The sequence below is a fragment of the Zeus faber genome, assembly GCF_960531495.2.
Source record: "Zeus faber genome assembly, chromosome: 11".
Classification (NCBI taxonomy): domain Eukaryota; kingdom Metazoa; phylum Chordata; class Actinopteri; order Zeiformes; family Zeidae; genus Zeus; species Zeus faber.
The window spans coordinates 8,146,990-8,164,249 of NC_137205.1; the positions used below are offsets into that span (position 1 = coordinate 8,146,990).

The 17,260-nt window shown below is 45.7% G+C and overlaps 1 protein-coding gene across 2 annotated transcripts; it reads left to right on the forward strand.

The window, feature by feature from the left end:
• Positions 1-1,671: 1,671 nt before the first annotated feature.
• Positions 1,672-16,386, forward strand: LOC307236910 (cytosolic phospholipase A2 gamma-like). Of its 2 annotated transcripts, none has more exons than XM_080009495.1 (14): positions 1,672-1,787; positions 2,059-2,172; positions 10,133-10,275; positions 10,904-11,090; positions 11,320-11,425; positions 11,516-11,656; positions 11,926-11,991; positions 12,093-12,233; positions 13,182-13,328; positions 13,439-13,522; positions 14,341-14,495; positions 14,946-15,117; positions 15,199-15,367; positions 16,110-16,386. In XM_080009495.1, the coding sequence occupies exons 1-14, from the start codon at positions 1,686-1,688 to the stop codon at positions 16,177-16,179; spliced, it is 1,797 nt and encodes a 598-aa protein (XP_079865621.1). In that variant the 5' UTR covers positions 1,672-1,685; the 3' UTR covers positions 16,180-16,386. The 2 variants fall into 2 exon arrangements, with proteins under 2 accessions (XP_079865621.1, XP_079865622.1); XM_080009496.1 differs by having other exon boundaries at positions 14,347-14,495.
• The last annotated feature ends 874 nt before the right edge of the window (positions 16,387-17,260 follow it).

Sequence of the window (17,260 nt, forward strand, 5' to 3'; positions counted from 1 at the left end):
CACCCGAGTGTCCAAGACATACGGCTGCAGATCTGATGACACGACCACAAAGTCGATCATCGATCTTTGACCTAAGGTGGCCTGGTACCACTGTCAGTATGTGCTATATTTTATCCTCATGTTGGTCAAAATGTACTATCCAGTACATTGAATTTGCAAATCAAAAGGATCCCACAGTGTCATGTTTTGTTGACGATTTATTTTGTGATTTGTAAGTCTGAAGCCAGTGTGGCAGTTTCGACACCGCACGCCACCCAAGTGCCATTTTCAAGGCCCTCCGGCACAGAGACACAGAAGACAGGGGGTTGTAAACAACAGTTTATTGTAGAGAGTGGGGCTAGGTGGAATTAGCCCAGGAGCAGATAGAACATGTTATGACACAGGCTCCTCTGCTGAGTGTGTGTGGGGATTGGGCTTTTAACCTGTTGCCAACCTGGCCAAATGGCTTTTGGATCCAGCACCCTTGGTTTTGGTTAAATAATAAGTTCAAAATGTTTCCACTCAGGCCTTACAATTACAATGTTGGCTCCCATTATTTATAGCTGTTCATATAGCGTAACCTAGCTGAACAATTTACTGTTGAAAAACTCACTACTCTGCTGCAACTTCTCACGAGGCTTATTTGCAAATGCAGGGGTTATATGGAAGGTTTCAACCACACACATTCCAACTCGTGAAACGGTTTATACCTGCATGTCTGATCATGTGCGCTCAGGTATGCGACAAATCTGACTTTCATTTTTTTTTTTTTCAGCTTTCAGTATTAAAAATCAAGACACTGACTTTCGGATAAGAGTAAGAAATGAATTCCCTCAAGCATGACGTATCTAACATTGGCATTCGGGCTCTAAACTGAGTTTGCAGTGGCAGTGTGGAAGAAGTACTCAGTCCCTGACACACCCTGACATACAATTACTTAAATGTGTTAAAATATTTAACATATAAGTGGTTCATATCCAGAGCCTTGATATAAGAAAGCTGATCATACAGAATAAAGTGCTGTTGTCTGTGCGCTGTTGCTATTGCCTATTTTATGCAGATGATCTTCATTACAATTTACAAAATAAATAGTATAGCTGGTGTTATCGTCATTTACAAACATATTCAAGTATAAGTATAAACGGATTAATCTAGATTAAAAATAACAGCTGAAATAATTCAACTGTGTTAGAAATGTAGTTGATTATAATGTAACGATATTTGCTTTGAAATGTAATCAACTAAAAGTCAGAAGTCTCTGAAACCCTGTATTTTTTTAATGAGAACATATATTTAAAAAGTGTTTGCTGTTTATTTACAACTTTAATTACTATTTCATGCTACTTTCACGGGTGTGGAATGAGTGGAATAACTGTCATTAAAACTTTAAAAATAAAACTGCATTTTGCATAGGTCACCATCTATAAACATAATTTAAAAATATATATATACGATTTTTTAACTAAATATTTGAGTTGAGTCTCTTACATGTATTTGCTTGCCCTGTTCTCCACTGTTCTAAAAAGGTGCCAAACACTTGTAGCTACAATTTAAGGCACACAGAGACCAAAGGTTTATATACACCAAAGCTCATGTTCAAAAGGAACGAATCAACAGAACGTTTCTAAACTGCACATCACTTGTCTCCCGAGGCCAAGGATCAGCCTGCTCACATTCGTCAGTGACCTGGTCGTCTGAAAACTGCGATGTGGTGCATAAAGGCATTTGCTATTTTTATCTGTGTTCTGGGGACAATGCTTTTGGGAACACCAGTGGACATGGAGGGTCTCCCAGAGACCCCACCCAAGGTGAGATAGAGAGATTGAGAGAGTGAGCGAGAGAAAGAGAGAGAATAATTTATTTAAGCTTTTCCTCAGCATTTCATTTTGTCATTTTTATTTGACTTCATTTTTTGCTTATTTTTTATACTGTATGCTTTATTTAAAGCACTTTAAAATGCCCTTGTGTATGAAATGGGCGATATAAATAACTAGCCTTTCCTTAAATTGATGAAAATATGTAAAATGATAAACATTTAATTACATATATAATATATATATATATTGGGTTTTTTTCCAGATGTCCGTTCATCAGTCTCGTCACTCTTTGTGTGCTGGAGAACAGGAGTACATTCTGAAGAGGAAGCAAGTGGTATTGGAGTCACTCAGCAGACTGAACATCAACAGTACGGTGGTGAGGGAAGATGCAATTATAACATAATTTAAATTAACCCTTTTAATCCCTTTAATCTCCTCATTCCCAGTTTTGCCTTGTCACCTTGTTGACCTTTTAATTCTGTTTGCGCCCTGCCTTTGGTAAGCTGGATCGCACCTTCATTACAAAACTACAGACGATGCCCAAAACAGGAAAAAGTGGTTCTTTGGGCACTGGAGTGAGGAAGCCATGGGGACATTAATGAATACACAGACTCTGTGTCACCCTACATCGCCAAACAAAAGCCCTGGCTTAATAGTGATGTCCATGCTAAGCTCATAGAACGGTCCTCTGCTGATAGATCTGGGGACCTCGAGGCCCTGAGGAAATACAGATATGACCTATGACATACGGAAATCCATCGGAAATGTAAAGATATTGTTTATATGTTAATGTTAATGTTTATATTCCACTGCAAGCGGACACAGCACTATCGGACCAATATGATGTGTTGTACAGACAAAACAAACATCCTGACGCAGCTCTGGTGGTGGCTGGGATCTTTAACAGGGCTGTTACAGAAATTAAAGGTTGCTTTAATCTGCAGTCTGTCAGTCGGCGCTTTTGAATAAAGGGGCAGCAGACGTTGGTTTTTACTTGTACAAGGGTCGGATCAGACATGTGCTCTCAAGCAGCTCGCTGAGTCGAACAGTTTATTTTGGGGAGTCAGAATATATGATCAGTTTGACGTCACAGATTTTTACATGTTCAAGATAAGGCATACTCTGTGATGTGTCAAGAACAATAGGGTGTTGTTCCTGCTCTTGCAGCTGCAGCTGCCCATTGATGTAGAAGGTCGGTATTATGTCGCAGCGCCTTCAAACAGCGGAAAGGGGTGCACACGTACAACCAACCCCCAGGTGCAGGCACAAGACGCAGTCGCAGGCACAGACAGACAGACACCCAACCCAAGTCCACGCAAGGGGGAGGCCCGCCCCACCGTAGCTGACCAGACGCCCCACCCAGCATTAGGGCCAATTGCCCATACAAGTAGCAGCTGTGCCCAGTGGGACATCTCGATGTTAACCCCCCCGCCAATGCCAGCAGGTCCCCAGATATACAGGCCCTCCACCACCCCCAGCACCCGGGCAGCCCGCCGCAGAGAAGCCGCGCAGCAGAAGCAAAAGGCCAACAGCCGCTCCCCACACCCCAACCCACACCCATAACGCAGCACATCCTAAACCACCAGGCGCAAGCCATCAGACTCCAGCCCAGCCGGCAGGGGAGGACCAACCGACCGCCCCCCGGCCAACCACTCCCCCACACCGACCCGCCAGCAACCGGCCACCCCGGAAAACCCCAGTGTTCAATGTGTGCTGTTGGTAATTGCAGTTAAAATTGCGGGGTTGGAGGGGAGAGTCCTTCAGGCAAGTCAAACCTGAATCACTCGCACTCCTCCTGCCCCGCAGACCCTGGTCTGGTGGAGTGTTGTTCGGAGTAGGATTAGTGTGCGGGTGTATGTGTTCTAAGCTAATATAAGTGGGTATAAAATTTCGGGATGGACGAGAAGCACGCTTGGGCAGGAGCATGACAGGCAAGATGGCAGCTGCCCGCCGCATCCCCACCCACATAGCTTGTGTCTGTTCTGCCTAATTTCTATCAACAAATAACGTGTGCCACCAGGGGAGATAGAACTTTAGACCAACTACAAGACCAGCCCCTCCTCAGTCACGAGTGTGGACAACTCCCTAGCCAACGAACTGAACTCCTTTTATGCGTGGTTTGAGGTTGGCCACAACACCGCCAGCTCGCTGGCCAGTTGGAGTTAGACCAAAGCGGATGAGCATGCACTCTCAGTGTCTGAGCTTGATGTCAGGAGGGCTCTGATGCGTGCGAACACCAGGAAAGCTGCGAGCCCAGATGGCATATCTGGGCGAGTACTGAAGACCTGTGCTAACCAGCTAGCCCCATTGCTCACTTGGATATTCAACACCTCCCTGGCCGAGTCGGTGGTCCCGTCCTGCTTCAAGAGGTCCACCATCACCCCCATGCCAAAGAACACTTCTCTAGCCTGGTTCAATGACTACCATCAGTGATCAGGAAGTGCTTCGAGAGGGTCAGCACTCTCACCCTGAACACAGGATCCCCCCAGGACTATGTCCTCAGCCCCCTACTGTACTCCCTGTACACACATGACTGTGTGGCTAGGTTCAGCTCCAACACCATCATCAAGTTTGCTTACGACACCATTGTGGTGGGCCTGATCACCGATGACGAGAAGAAAGAAGAAAGAAGAAAGAAGAAGAAACAGTCTTTAATTGTCACACGACACTCCACAACACATGCTTGCACACACACACACATGCACATGCTTGATGGTGGCCGGTGAAATGGCTCCTCTGCTTTTGACCCATCCTGGCTTGTCCTTCCTCCGGGGGCACAGCCAGGAGCAGTGGGCAGCATACGTGGACGCGCCCGGGGACCAGGTGATAAGTGTCCATCGCTGGTCAGACGATGATGGGTGCATGTTTTTGGTGGGGGTCCTTACTGACGTGAGGTGGAGGAAACCCCATGTGAACACGGGGAGAACATGCAAACTCCACACAGAAAGGCTCCTATTTGGGAGATAACCCGCCGGAGCACGGTGCCAACAGCGCCCCAGGCGGGAATCGAACCCAGGACCTTCTTGCTGTGAGGCAGCAGTGCAATGCACTGCGCCACCGTGCCACAGAAGGCCTCAGGTGAGGAGTTGACTGACCTGTCACTCTGGTGCCAACCTCCTCCTGAACATCAGCAAAACTAAGGAGCTGATTGTGGATTTTAGGAGGGGATTACAACCAATGGGGCTTCTGTCGACAGGGTGAGCAGCTTCAAGTACCTGGCAATCCATATCAAATCAATTTACATAGGAAGTTAAGAGTTTATAAAGTTCAAGAGGAACTAAGAGTTTCTAAAGTTCAAGAGGAACTTAATGCCAGCATAACTATTGTGGATACTGCTCTTCATCCTGTGTCGTCGCACCAAGTTTTTTTTAAGCCAGAATCAGACAGAAACGTCGTCCAGAGATCCAGACTCCTTACTGGCCCGGGGTCTGGACCTTGTTTAACCACGACAAATTCACTGTGGGCCCTCACTGAGACACACACATACTGTAGGCCCTACTGCCTTATTGTACAGTATGTTGCATACTGTACTACATTCTGTACTGTTACTGTATTGCTGTGCCGTACTGTTGTACACACATGGCTGGGCACATGGCTGAACCCGCTGGTGCCGAATGAAGCCATTTGTCCAGCTGAATCCTTCTCCGTGTTCCACACCGAAAGGTTGGAGGAGTCAGGGAAATCCAAGGGTGGAGCTGTCTGCCTCATGATCAGCCACTGGTGTAACCCCAACAACACCAAGACTCTCTACCACTCCTTCTGGCCGAACCTGGAACAGCTGACCATCTCATACCGTCCATTTTACTCCCCTGGGTATTCAGCATGGTCATCATCACAGCCGTTATATTCCACCGCAAGTGGACACTGACCCACCACTATCGCACCTATATGATGTGTTGTGCGGAATTCAGAACAAACATCCAGACGCGGCTGTGGTGGTGGCCAGGGACTTTAACAGGGCGAACCTTAAAAATTTCTGCCTTATTTCCATCAACATATCACGTGTGCCACCAGGGGAGGTAGAACTTTCGATCACTGTTACACACCGTACAAGAACGGATACAAAATCGCCTTGCTCCCTGCTTTCAGGAAATCGGATCATTCTGCTATATCGTTGCTTTCTGTTTACAAGCCTTGCATTACGCGTGGAACGGTAGTGACGAGGGACGTAAAGCGGTGGTCGGACCAATCAGAGGCCGCTGACGTAGACTGGGACATGTTACAATCAAGTTCCAGTGACATCAGCGAGTTTATGGAAGTAGCTACGAGCTTCATAGACACCGGAGATATGGACAATTACAAAGCGGTGTCGTACAATGTGCGGAAGGCGGTGAAGGACGCTAAACTGATGTACAGGGACAGAGTGGAGCGACAGATGGCGCAACGGGACACCAGATGCTTGTGACAGGGGCTGCGGACCGTTACTAACTACAAGACCAGACCCCCCTCAGTCGCGAGTGTGGACAACTCCCTAGCCAACGAACTGAACTCATTTTATGCACGGTTTGAGTCTGGCAACAACATGGCTTGCTCACCAGAAAATTGGAATTACACCGCTGGGGATGAGTGCACACTCTCAGTGTCTGAGAATGACGTCAGGAGGGCCCAGTCTGTGGTCCCGTCCTGCTTCAAGAGGTCCACCGTCATTCCTGTCCCAAAGATTGCCTCTTCAGCCTGCCTGAATGACTACTGTCATTCCTTGGCCCTCGCCTTGGTGGTCATGAGGTGCTTTGAGAGGCTGATTAAGGATTACAACTGCGCCTCCTTCCCTCGCACCAGTGTCCCGCTGCAGTTTGCGTACCAGCCGAACAGATCCACGGATGAAGCAGCCTCCCAGGTACTGCACACAGCGATCACGCACTTTGATGGTCGGAAGGGGGCCTACGTGAGATTGCAGTTCATCGACTATAGTTCAGCTTTCAATACCATTGTCCCCACCAGACTGGCTGTCAAACTGTGGGAGCTAGGACTGAGCACTTCGCTCTATGCCTGCATGCTGGACTTCCTCTCAGCCTGGCCCCAGGTGGTTAGGGAGGGGAGGCACATGTCCAGCTTCCTCACCCTGAACACAGGATCCTCCCAGGGCTGCAACCTCAGCCCCCTACTGTACTCCCTGTACACACATGACTGTGTGGCCAGATCCAGCTCCAATACCATCGCCAAGTTTGCTGACGACATCGTCATGGTGGGCCTGATCAACGAGGATGATGAGAAGGTCTACCATAAGGAGTTGGCTGACCTGTCACTCTGGTGCCAGGACAACAGCCTCCTCCTGAACATCAGCAAAACTAAGGAGCTGATTGTGGCCTTCAGGAGGGGATTACAACCAATATGGCTTCTGTCGACAGGGTGAGCAACTTCAAGTACCTGGGAATCCACATCACAGAGGATTCAACATGGACACATGGCCACTACACACACACACACACCCTCTGGTGAGAAAGGCGAGGCAGAGTCTTTATCGCCTCATGGCAGCTGAGGAAATTAATGGTCTCGGTGAGGATCCTTAAGTCCTTCCACTCTGGAGCAGTGGAGAGCATCCTGATAGGCAACATCACTGCCTGGTTTGGGAACTGTACTGCTCAGGAGAGGCGGGCCTTGCAGAGGATGGTGCGTAGAGCCCAACGGACCACTGAAACTACCCTCCCCTCCCTGCAGGACCTATACACCAGGAGGTGTAGTAGCAGAGCCCACAGAATCATGAAGGATCCTCATCACCCCAACAATGGACTGATCCAGCTGCTGTGGTCGGGTAAGTGCCTCCGCAGCCACGCAGTGAGGACAAAGAGACTGAGACAAAGTTTCATGCTGCAAGCCATAAGGACTGTCAACGCTGAACTCATCAGGGGTCCTCACTGAGTTACTCACATAGGCCCCACTGCCTTACTGTACTGAATGTAGCATACTGTACTTCAAGTTACTGTATCACTGTTCTGAGTTACAGCATACTGCGCTGTATTGCTGCTCTGTTCAGTGTTACTGTACTGCTGTGTCATACTGTTGTATACTGTACTGTATATCTCCATACACACTTTATTCACATGCAATTTACACATATCACATGCACATATCTGTATATACAAATAGCCTATCCCATATACATAACTCTATTCCCTTTACTTCTATTTTGTACCCCACTCTGTATTACCTTTTTGAGTCTTATTTTATTTTTATTTTATTATATTTATATTATTCTATTCACTAACTGCATTACGTTTGAGGAATCAGTTAGTTCCAGTTAGTTAGATAGGCAGAAATTAGGTTAGCTATTATGTTCGGTTTAGAAATTATTGTGCATAATCTCCAGGTGCGTTGCAAAGACATTTCACTGCATATATGTATGAACGTATGTATATGTATGTGACAAATAAACCACTTGAATCTTGAATATTGTATAACTGTACTGTATATCTCCACACACACTACCTCTCTTTATTCACATGCCACTTTACTGCAAATATCTGTATATCATGTACATACGTATTAGTCTATTCCTCTTATTTCTATTTTTATTCCCATTCAGTATATTACTTTTTTACTCTTATTTTATTCTATTTACTAACTGAACTATGTTTTAAGAATCAGTTAGTTCAGTTAGTTTATTCTGTTAATTTAGTTCATTAGTTAGCAATTTTGTCAGTTAGTACTAAATGTGCATAATCTCTGGGTGCGTTGCAATAACATTTCACTGCATATATGTATGCTCGGATGTATAATTATGTGATAAATAAACATCTTTAATCCTGAAAAAGTGTCCACAGGGACAAGTTGGAGTCTAACTACCACAGCTACGCCGTCAGACACATTAGTGGTACGGTAGCGCAGTGCATTGAACAGCAAGAAGGTCCTGGGTTTGATTCCCACCTGGGGCGCTGTTGGCACTGTGCTCTGTGCGGGTTATCTCCCAAATTAGGAGCCTTTCTTTGTGGAGTTTGCATGTTCTCCCTGTGCTCACATGGGGTTTCCTCCACCTAACGTCAGTAAGGACCCCCACCAAAAACATGCACACATCATCGTCTGACTTGCGATCGTCACCAGGTCCCCAGGCGCGTCCACGAATGCTGCCCACTGCTCCTCGCTGCGCCCCCGGAGAAAGGACACCTTTGACTCCAATCGATTTGCATACCCCCCCAACAGATCTACGGATGGCTCCATCGCCCTGAAAACGCACACCATCCTATCGCACCTGGATAAGGGAAACACATATGCGAGGATGCTGTTTGTAGATTACAACTCTGCGTTCAACACTATTGTGCTTATTCCCAAGATCAGTATGCTGGGTCTTAACATCTCCCTTTGCAACTGGATCCTGGACTTCCTGAAGGGCAGACCCCAGGTGGTGGGAATGGGTAACCTCACCTCCTCTTCACTGACCCTGAGCCCCGGAGCCCCTCGGGGCTGTGTAATCAGTCCCCTCCTGTAGGCCCAGTTCACGCATGACTGTGTGGCCACATGCAGCTCCAATGTCATCCTCAAGTTTGCAGACAACACCACCATCCTAGGTCTCATCTCCAACAACGATGAGACCGCCTATAGAGAGGAGATCAGCGAACAACAACCCCTCTCTCAAGTCTCTGCAACACCAAAGAGATGATAGTGGACTTCAGGAAGCAGCAGGTGTGGGGTCATGCTCACATTCATATCGATGGAGCTGAAGTCGAGAGAGTCTCCCGCCTCAAGTTCCTTCTATGTGCATCAGAGATGACCTCACCTGGTCCAGGCAAGCAGACTCGGCGGTAAAAGCTGCCCAAAAGCGCTTATACTTCCTGAGGAGACTCAAGAAGTTTGTCATGTCTACCAAAACTCTTACCAACTGCTATAGTTGCACCATTGAGAGCATCCTCTCTGAGCTGTATTCCTGCATGGTACGGCAGCTGCTCCACTGCTAATCGCAAGGCCATCCAGAGGGTGGTGAAGACTGCAGAGCACATCATCAGCTGCCAGCTCCCCTCCGTGCAAGGCATCTATCACACATGATTCCTTAGGAAAGCACAGAAAATCATAAAGGACTACAGCCACTGAGGCTATGGACTGTTCATGTTGCTGAAGTCTGGTCGACTGGAACGTTCGTGCACGGACTACCAGACTCAAAAACAGCTTTTATCCCCATGCCGTCAGGCTCCTTAACCAGCAATACTAAGCTACTGATCAAATTGATGACACATAAACAATTCTACATATGCAAATTGTCCGTAGAGAAATGCACCAATCATCACCATGATGAATTTCTTGTATATAAAAATGTGCATTGGCAGAATAACTAATTCTGATTCTGGTTCTGATTTCCTGTTTTATTCTATATCATTTTGAATAACATATACCCTCTCTCTCTCCAGGACTCAGTCCCCCATGTGGCCCTGTTGGGATCAGGAGGGGGTCAGAGAGCTGCAGTGTCTCTGCTTGGTTCTCTCCACCAGATGGAACAAGATGGCCTGCTGGACACTCTGCTCTACCTGGGCGGGGTATCTGGGTCCACATGGTATGGAACATACATCAAGTTTACATCAATGTACACATATACTGTAAAAAAAAAAATAGAGGCATGCCGTACAGAAAGACAATTATAATATATATAGATAGATAACAAGGCAACAATAATCACAATAACAATAACAATAACAATAATAAGATCATAATAAAAATGTTGTCAACATTAAAATCTTCTAAAAATAGAAGAAAACGGTACTCGACAAAAAACAATAAATTCACATCAAATAAACATTTTAGATTGCATTCATATATCACACTATATCATTTATATGAAACAAACAGGCCACTTCCAGTCACATGATGTCTCATTGAAATATTTAAAAGGTTATCAATGTTATTAACAGCGTTTATCCAATGCAATCATTCAAGAAGTATTATTAATATTTATACTTAAAAGGTTTTGGAATTTCTTTCTTTTGGAATTCAAATTCTTTGTATTTTGGAATTATTTGGCTCCCAAATGTGTGTGTGTGTGTGTGTGTGTGTGTGTGTGTGTGTGTGTGTGTGTGTGTGTGAGCGCGTGCGTGTGTGTGTGTGTGTGTGTGTGTGTGTGTGTGTGTGTGTGTGTGTGTGTGTGTGTGTGTGTGTGTGTTTCTCTCTGTCTGTTTGAATATCAGGTCCATGGCATCCCTGTACAGCGACCCCATGTGGAGCATCAACATGGACTCGGTGCTCTCCAAGCTGTCGGGTCCCGGGCCAAGGCTAGAAGAGGCCCTGGCCTGGCTGGGGCAGAGAGCAGAGGAGGAGAACTTCTCCCTCACCGACGTCTGGGGACTCTTCACCTCAGCCGCCATCATGAACCAGGTACAAATACCACCATTTTTGGGACACGTTGGTTCAGATTTGAGGGTTAGTCGATAGGGTCGTGGGTTATGGGCTGATTGGGGGCATAGGGTCTGAGTCAAGGGAAATGTGGATCCTTTTTATACAACCACTGTTCAATTCATATAGGAAACAATGTGCTATGTATTGTTGGACAATTAAAACCAGCCGAGGCTTTCCAGAACTAACATAATGCATTTGATTCACGAAGATGGACTTGCGGCATCTGTCAGATGAGGCCAGAAGAAATGTCACAAACCCATATCCCATCTACAGCGCCCTAGAGAAAGAGTGCTACACAAATGGGCCCCTAGAGGGTGCGAACACACACACAGGCACAGACACAAGATGAAGCAAAATAATATTTTGACAGACAAGTCCAGGTATTCACGTATCGTCTTTCTCAGGTCAGTGGTTTGAGGTGAGCCCTCACGAGGCTGGCTTCACAGAGTTGGATCTCTTTGTCGAAACTTCTCTCTTGGGCAGCAGGTTCCAGGGAGGAGAGCTCAAGGAGCGCAAGCCAGAGATGGATATGGTAAAACTACAAGGTGTGTGCGTGTGTGTTGCTTAGAGGGAAGGGAGGTACATTATCATTGAATATGACAAAAAGGTTTATGTTTGACCAAAAAGAATGGAAGTTCTCCATTGACATGAGTTGAAGCGTAGTCACAGTCAGCTCTTCATTCACCTTTCTCATAGTGTGTACGTGTGTGTGTGTGTGTATGTGTGTGTGTGTGTGTGTGTGTGTGTGTGTGTGTGTGTGTGTGTGTGTGTGTGTGTGTGTGTGTGTGTGTGTGTGTGTTGTTTCATCACCCAGGGCTCCTGGGTTGTGCTGTGGCTCACGAGGAGACCCTCAAGGACCTGCTGCCTCCCTGGCTAAATGGTATTCCCTTAAACACTCAGATGAATCTCGCCAGATCGGAGGCATCTGTTAACTCTACGGTCTAACTCCTTATTCTGATTGTAAACCTCTCCCCAATCCAGTGCCTGGACAAGTAGAAGCCGCCATGGGCCAGTACCTACGTGTTTACCACACACTGGACAGGCTGGTAGCCCTGATCAGAGGTGACTTGGAGGACCCCACAGCATTATCTCAGCTGGACAACCTGCAGAACATGCTGGAAGGTAGGGTGATCCTTCATGCTTTAGTTATAATTTACACCTTGGTATATAATAAACCAGTAGTAGCAGTAGTTGTAAGTTAAAGTACCAAGTACTTCTATTGTACTTAGTTAATACTTAGAAATAAGTCATTGTTTTTCTACACTGGCTACACTGAAAAATATTCAAATTCCACTAAAATAAATAATAGAAATTATCTTTTGTGTTACAAGATCAAAATCAAAAGGCTGTACTAATGCATCGGTTCTGTGTTCATCAGAACAAGTTTCAGTCAAACTTATTTGAACCTTTCATGACTACATGTTGAAAGGTTCCACTCTTTTTTGAGGTTTGGTTCTTGACGAGTCACTCAGTAAAGCGAGTCGTTTCATTTTCCTACTCTTGGTTCATTTCATTCAGTCGGTGTAATGCACGCCGAGCGAGGGAGGACTTACGCTGAACGAGTCAGAAGAGTTGGTTCGGCTCTGAGTTGTGAATGGAATTCTCACAAGAATCATTCAATTCTGTCAAAATTATTTATTTGAGTGGAATGCAAAGAGTAAATCATTCACAGTCAATATGAACTGCGTCTGTCATGATTGGCCTTTTCTTTTGCCTTGGAATCCTCAGTCATTTTTTTCAGCTTGTGAATTGAAGATTCTCTCGCTCGCCCACTCTTATGCAGGATTGGCTCCCGACTTGTGAATTTTTTTTTTCGTGATGCACAAATCGTTCGTGGGTCTAGCATCACTTTTAGGAGGCCTTAATAATAAGCACAGTTCTACATGTTCTGACCTTTTTGATGGGTAACAGTATAGTGGTGTGTGCCATGACATTATTTCATTGTAAAAAGTGTGCCTTGGGGGAAAAAAAGATTGGGAAACACTGAACTAAGTAATAGCTAATTAATAGCGGATAGATGTTAATGTCACATATTTACAAGTCTCAAAAAATCCTGATTGCATTTCCAAGACAAGCTAAACTACAGCAGGTCAGTGCTGCAGGAGTCAAAGAGTGTGGAGGAGAGTGAAGCTCTGTTCCAGCTGTGGACTCTGGGGCTGCTGAGCTCTGTTGAGGGGTGGAGCCAGACTCTGGAGGAAGGACCGTTCAAAAGACATGGTCAGTATGACAATCAATTGTAATGTTACTTTATTCCATCTTTTTTTCTATTCCTGTTGGTCATTTTTTCAAACTTCCTATGGTAGAAAAACTCACTATTGTTGTTCCAGTTTCTTGGCTGACCAAAAAGGTTCTTCCGATGGTTGTGAAATGGGAATGGGGAACCACCAGCAATTTTCTATTCCAATACAAAGGTGAGACACACTGTTTGGCTGACTCGAGGTTCACGTCTGAAAGTACAGTCTGCGGCTACACCGTTTTAATTTAAAAGAAAAAGTACACACGGCCACCATCTATCTATATAATGTATATCAAATATTGAAAGGGAGAGATGTTTGAAATGTTTGGAGCGCCCACAACAGCCAGTCGATTTTGAGCCGACACACCCACAAAAGTCAGGGATACAGACACCTGGCGAAGAAATGAGAGTAACTTTTCTTCATGCTGCAGCCCTGTCACCAGTGGTGTGAGCATACCTTCAGATAACCTTTGTATACAACCCCCTCAGAATATTGTGGAGGTATGTTCTGACGCAGGGCCATGGTATCAGGAAGAGGAGGCAGGCGGAAGCGAAACAACACCGGTTGCCGTGTATTTTATTCTCAGTCTTTTAAACAAACGGTGGCTCGTGAGCCAAAATGTCAAATCATGGGCTCGCAGCCAATATGCAAATAGTCTGTGTGCTTCAGCGCTTTAGTATGCTCCCGCTGTGTCTATTCCGGCTACTTGAGTATCGGGATTACTTGCCCGGTCCAACATGTCCCACAAGCACGCCAATCGTCACTGCAGGGACAACAAAACATTTATTATTTCCTGCGTTTGGGATTGGACGAATCAGCGGAGTCCCTCCGTTGATTCGCCGGATCCGCAGCAGCTGAGCGGCTCCAGGATGGGAGCCTGCACCGCCTGTCTGCAGCGGTGGCTTGACTACGCCCCCTTGGTCCGCCACAAACATATATCTATCTATTCAATAAGAACATATTTTACTATCATTTCCCTTGTTGCCGGGCAGATTCAGCAGTCCCACCATGTCTCCATTCGAAGGAAAGCTTCCACCTGATCGACGCTGGTCTGTTGATAAATGTCGCTTACCCTCCTTTCCTGGGAGAAAAGAGGGACATGGACCTCCTCATCGTACTGGAATACAGTGCTGGGAATATGTTTGAGGTATATAGTGTGCTGGTGAAAATCAGAAGATATATAATTTTTTATATATTGTATTTTGACATTTTTGACTTTGAATTATATATTACATACAATTACTACATCAACTGGCTAAACAAAAAAAGAGCAAAAATGTAGTCCTCCAACTTAGGCCTGCAGACGGCAATGTCCATCCACTGACTCTTCAGACCGACCGTTGACACGAACAGCAAGCATTTCATATTTTATCTTCATCTTTGAATTACTTTTGTGCCTAAGAAAAACCCTCCAAAAAATTGGAAGTATTTAGGAAGAGGGGCAAGCGCCTCATAAATGTGTTGGCCTTGTTTTTAATCCGTTCACCTCGCCTGACATTGAGACAAGCATGCACCTGACCCCAAACTGCAGCGAATTAAAACCCTCCAAGTTGGCAATTGGTGTTTGTTGCAAAACACTACACCCCCCCGCCCCCAGACGCTGACTCTTGCCAGGGACTACGCTGCCAGGCTGAGGAAGCCTTTCCCCAACATAGACGACAAGATCCTGGAGGAGAGAGACTGGCCAAAGGACTTCTATGTGTTCCAGGGAGAGCAGAGTCAACCCACCATCATCTACATGCCCCTGTTCAACAGGAACAACTCCAAAGGTCCCTTCACCTCTCTATCCATCTTCTATTGTGAAATCCAAAGGTCTTTCAGGTGCAACAATGCTTTTCATTTCCCTTCAGATGCAGCGGAGATCCAGGCCAAGATGGAGGAGTACACCACCTTCCAGCCGCCTTTTAGCCAGGAGAAGATCGCGTTTCTGCTGGAGACGGCGAAAGCCAACATGAAGAATAATAAAGACACGATCCTGAGAGAGATCGGCAAGGCTGTGGAACGCAGACAGAACAAGAGGTAAAGGCTAATATGACATAGACTGACAGCCACAACATTGAAACCACTGACAGGCTAAGTGAAAGACACAGGCTAATGCTGCTCTGATAGAAAGGTGTCAGAACACACAGTGCATCACAACTTGCTGCATATGGGGCTGCGTAGCGGCAAACTAGTCAGGGTGCCCATGCTGACCCCTGTCCAGCACCAAAAGCGCCTCCACCCCGATCCCATCGAGCATCTGTGTGGGATGTGCTGGAACAATCCGAATCAACCAGAATGACAGCCCAGTCCATGGGTGACCCACCTCACAACTTACAGGACTTAAAGTACCTGCTGCTAACGTCTTGGTGCCAGATACCACAGGACACCTTCAGAGGTCTTGTGGAGTCCTTGCCCTGACGGTCAGAGCTGTTTTGGTGGCACAAAGGGGGGCTACATAATATTAGTGGTTATTAGTGGTTTGTTTAATATTGTGGCTGATCTGTTCAACTTCAAGTTCAAGAGATTATTTGTCACATACATAGACCTACGGTCATACATATATGCAGTGAAATGTCATGACACCCGGTGATTACGCACAATAAGCTCTATAATGTCTAAAAATACTAAATGACCTGGGGGCCACTGGTCAGATTGAGCTCTCCTCTTGCAAAGTAACTAAGTAATTGCACACTGTCCCAAAAACCACATTGTTTCTAAATGCATCACTTGTACATGCTGATATTTTAAGTGTTTCCATTCTTGACTATTTCTCTTACAGTACTTTGGCTGTGGCTACAGAACAGGTGATTCTGACCGATGAACCCCGTCATGGCTCACCCAACTTCTAAGTCCAGGAACTGTAAGAGTTGCCTGGGGCTTTTCATGACCATCTGCTGATCCAATAAATCTGTCCATTACATAAAAAAGTACATGCAGATGAAAGTAAGGACCAGTTATAATGAAGCTTTGTCATAGGAGTGTTTATGTAGCTTAGAAAATGCTACGGCAGTTTGTTCAAATACAGATGTCAAAATAATGATGGTGGTGGTGGTCGGGCAGGATGTGATTTTTAATTTGTGTTCTTGAATAAAACATTAAAAAAAAAAAAGTACCTGTACCTTTATTGGTTATGTTTCAAAATGTCAGAGCAAAATCTTTGAAAGGTCTGGACACTATGTTGTTATAGTATGGTGGGGACAACTTCATGAGGTATATCCCATATTCGGCGATGCTAATGCCCCCGTACAAAACATTCAAGTGTGGTTTCAGGACGCAGTCAGCTGCCATCATTGAACCTTTATGGGAAGTTCTGGAACGAAGCCGAAAGTTTCCACCTCCTCCATCTGTTGTGTCGTGCTGAAACTACTTTTAAGTAGTACATGAAATGCCAAAGTAGTCATGTGAGACACCACCTCTGTGGATGATTTGGCAGTTTGCAAAAACGATTCGATATGTTTGAGTCAGAAATTTGCACGTTCTTTTGCGCAATTGCTTTATACCGCCATCAACTGGACGAAGGGAAAACGACACACATGCACAGACTATCACACTAAAGAACAACAGGACTGCGTCTTGTACAGCGCTGTTCCAGTCTTGCGACCTCTGAAAGTGCTTTACAATACACGCCTCACATTCACCCATTCACACGTCGATGGCAGCGACAACCGCGCAAGGTGCACAGCAGCGCATGGAGAACACAGTGTCTTGCTCAAGGACACTTCAACGTGCTGCCAGGAGGAACAGAGGATTGAACCAGGAACCCTCTGCCCCGAAATTGCGCTTATGTTTTCTACGAACCTTCTACAAACATTAAGAAAGTGTAGTGCTATGACGACAATCTCTAGGAAGCTCTCGGAATAATCTGTGATTATTTTGCTATAAACAAAGCGGGTGAAAATATTCCGTGTTTTTTACTTCATCCTGTAGCGT

Coding starts and splice junctions, on each gene's coding strand:
- LOC307236910 (XM_080009495.1), top strand. CDS start 1,686: ATGTGGTGCATAAAGGCATTTGCTATTTTTATCTGTGTTCTGGGGACA. Junction 1,788..2,058: donor TCCCAGAGACCCCACCCAAG/GTGAGATAGAGA, acceptor GTTTTTTTCCAG/ATGTCCGTTCATCAGTCTCG. Junction 14,496..14,945: donor GTGCTGGGAATATGTTTGAG/GTATATAGTGTG, acceptor CCCCGCCCCCAG/ACGCTGACTCTTGCCAGGGA.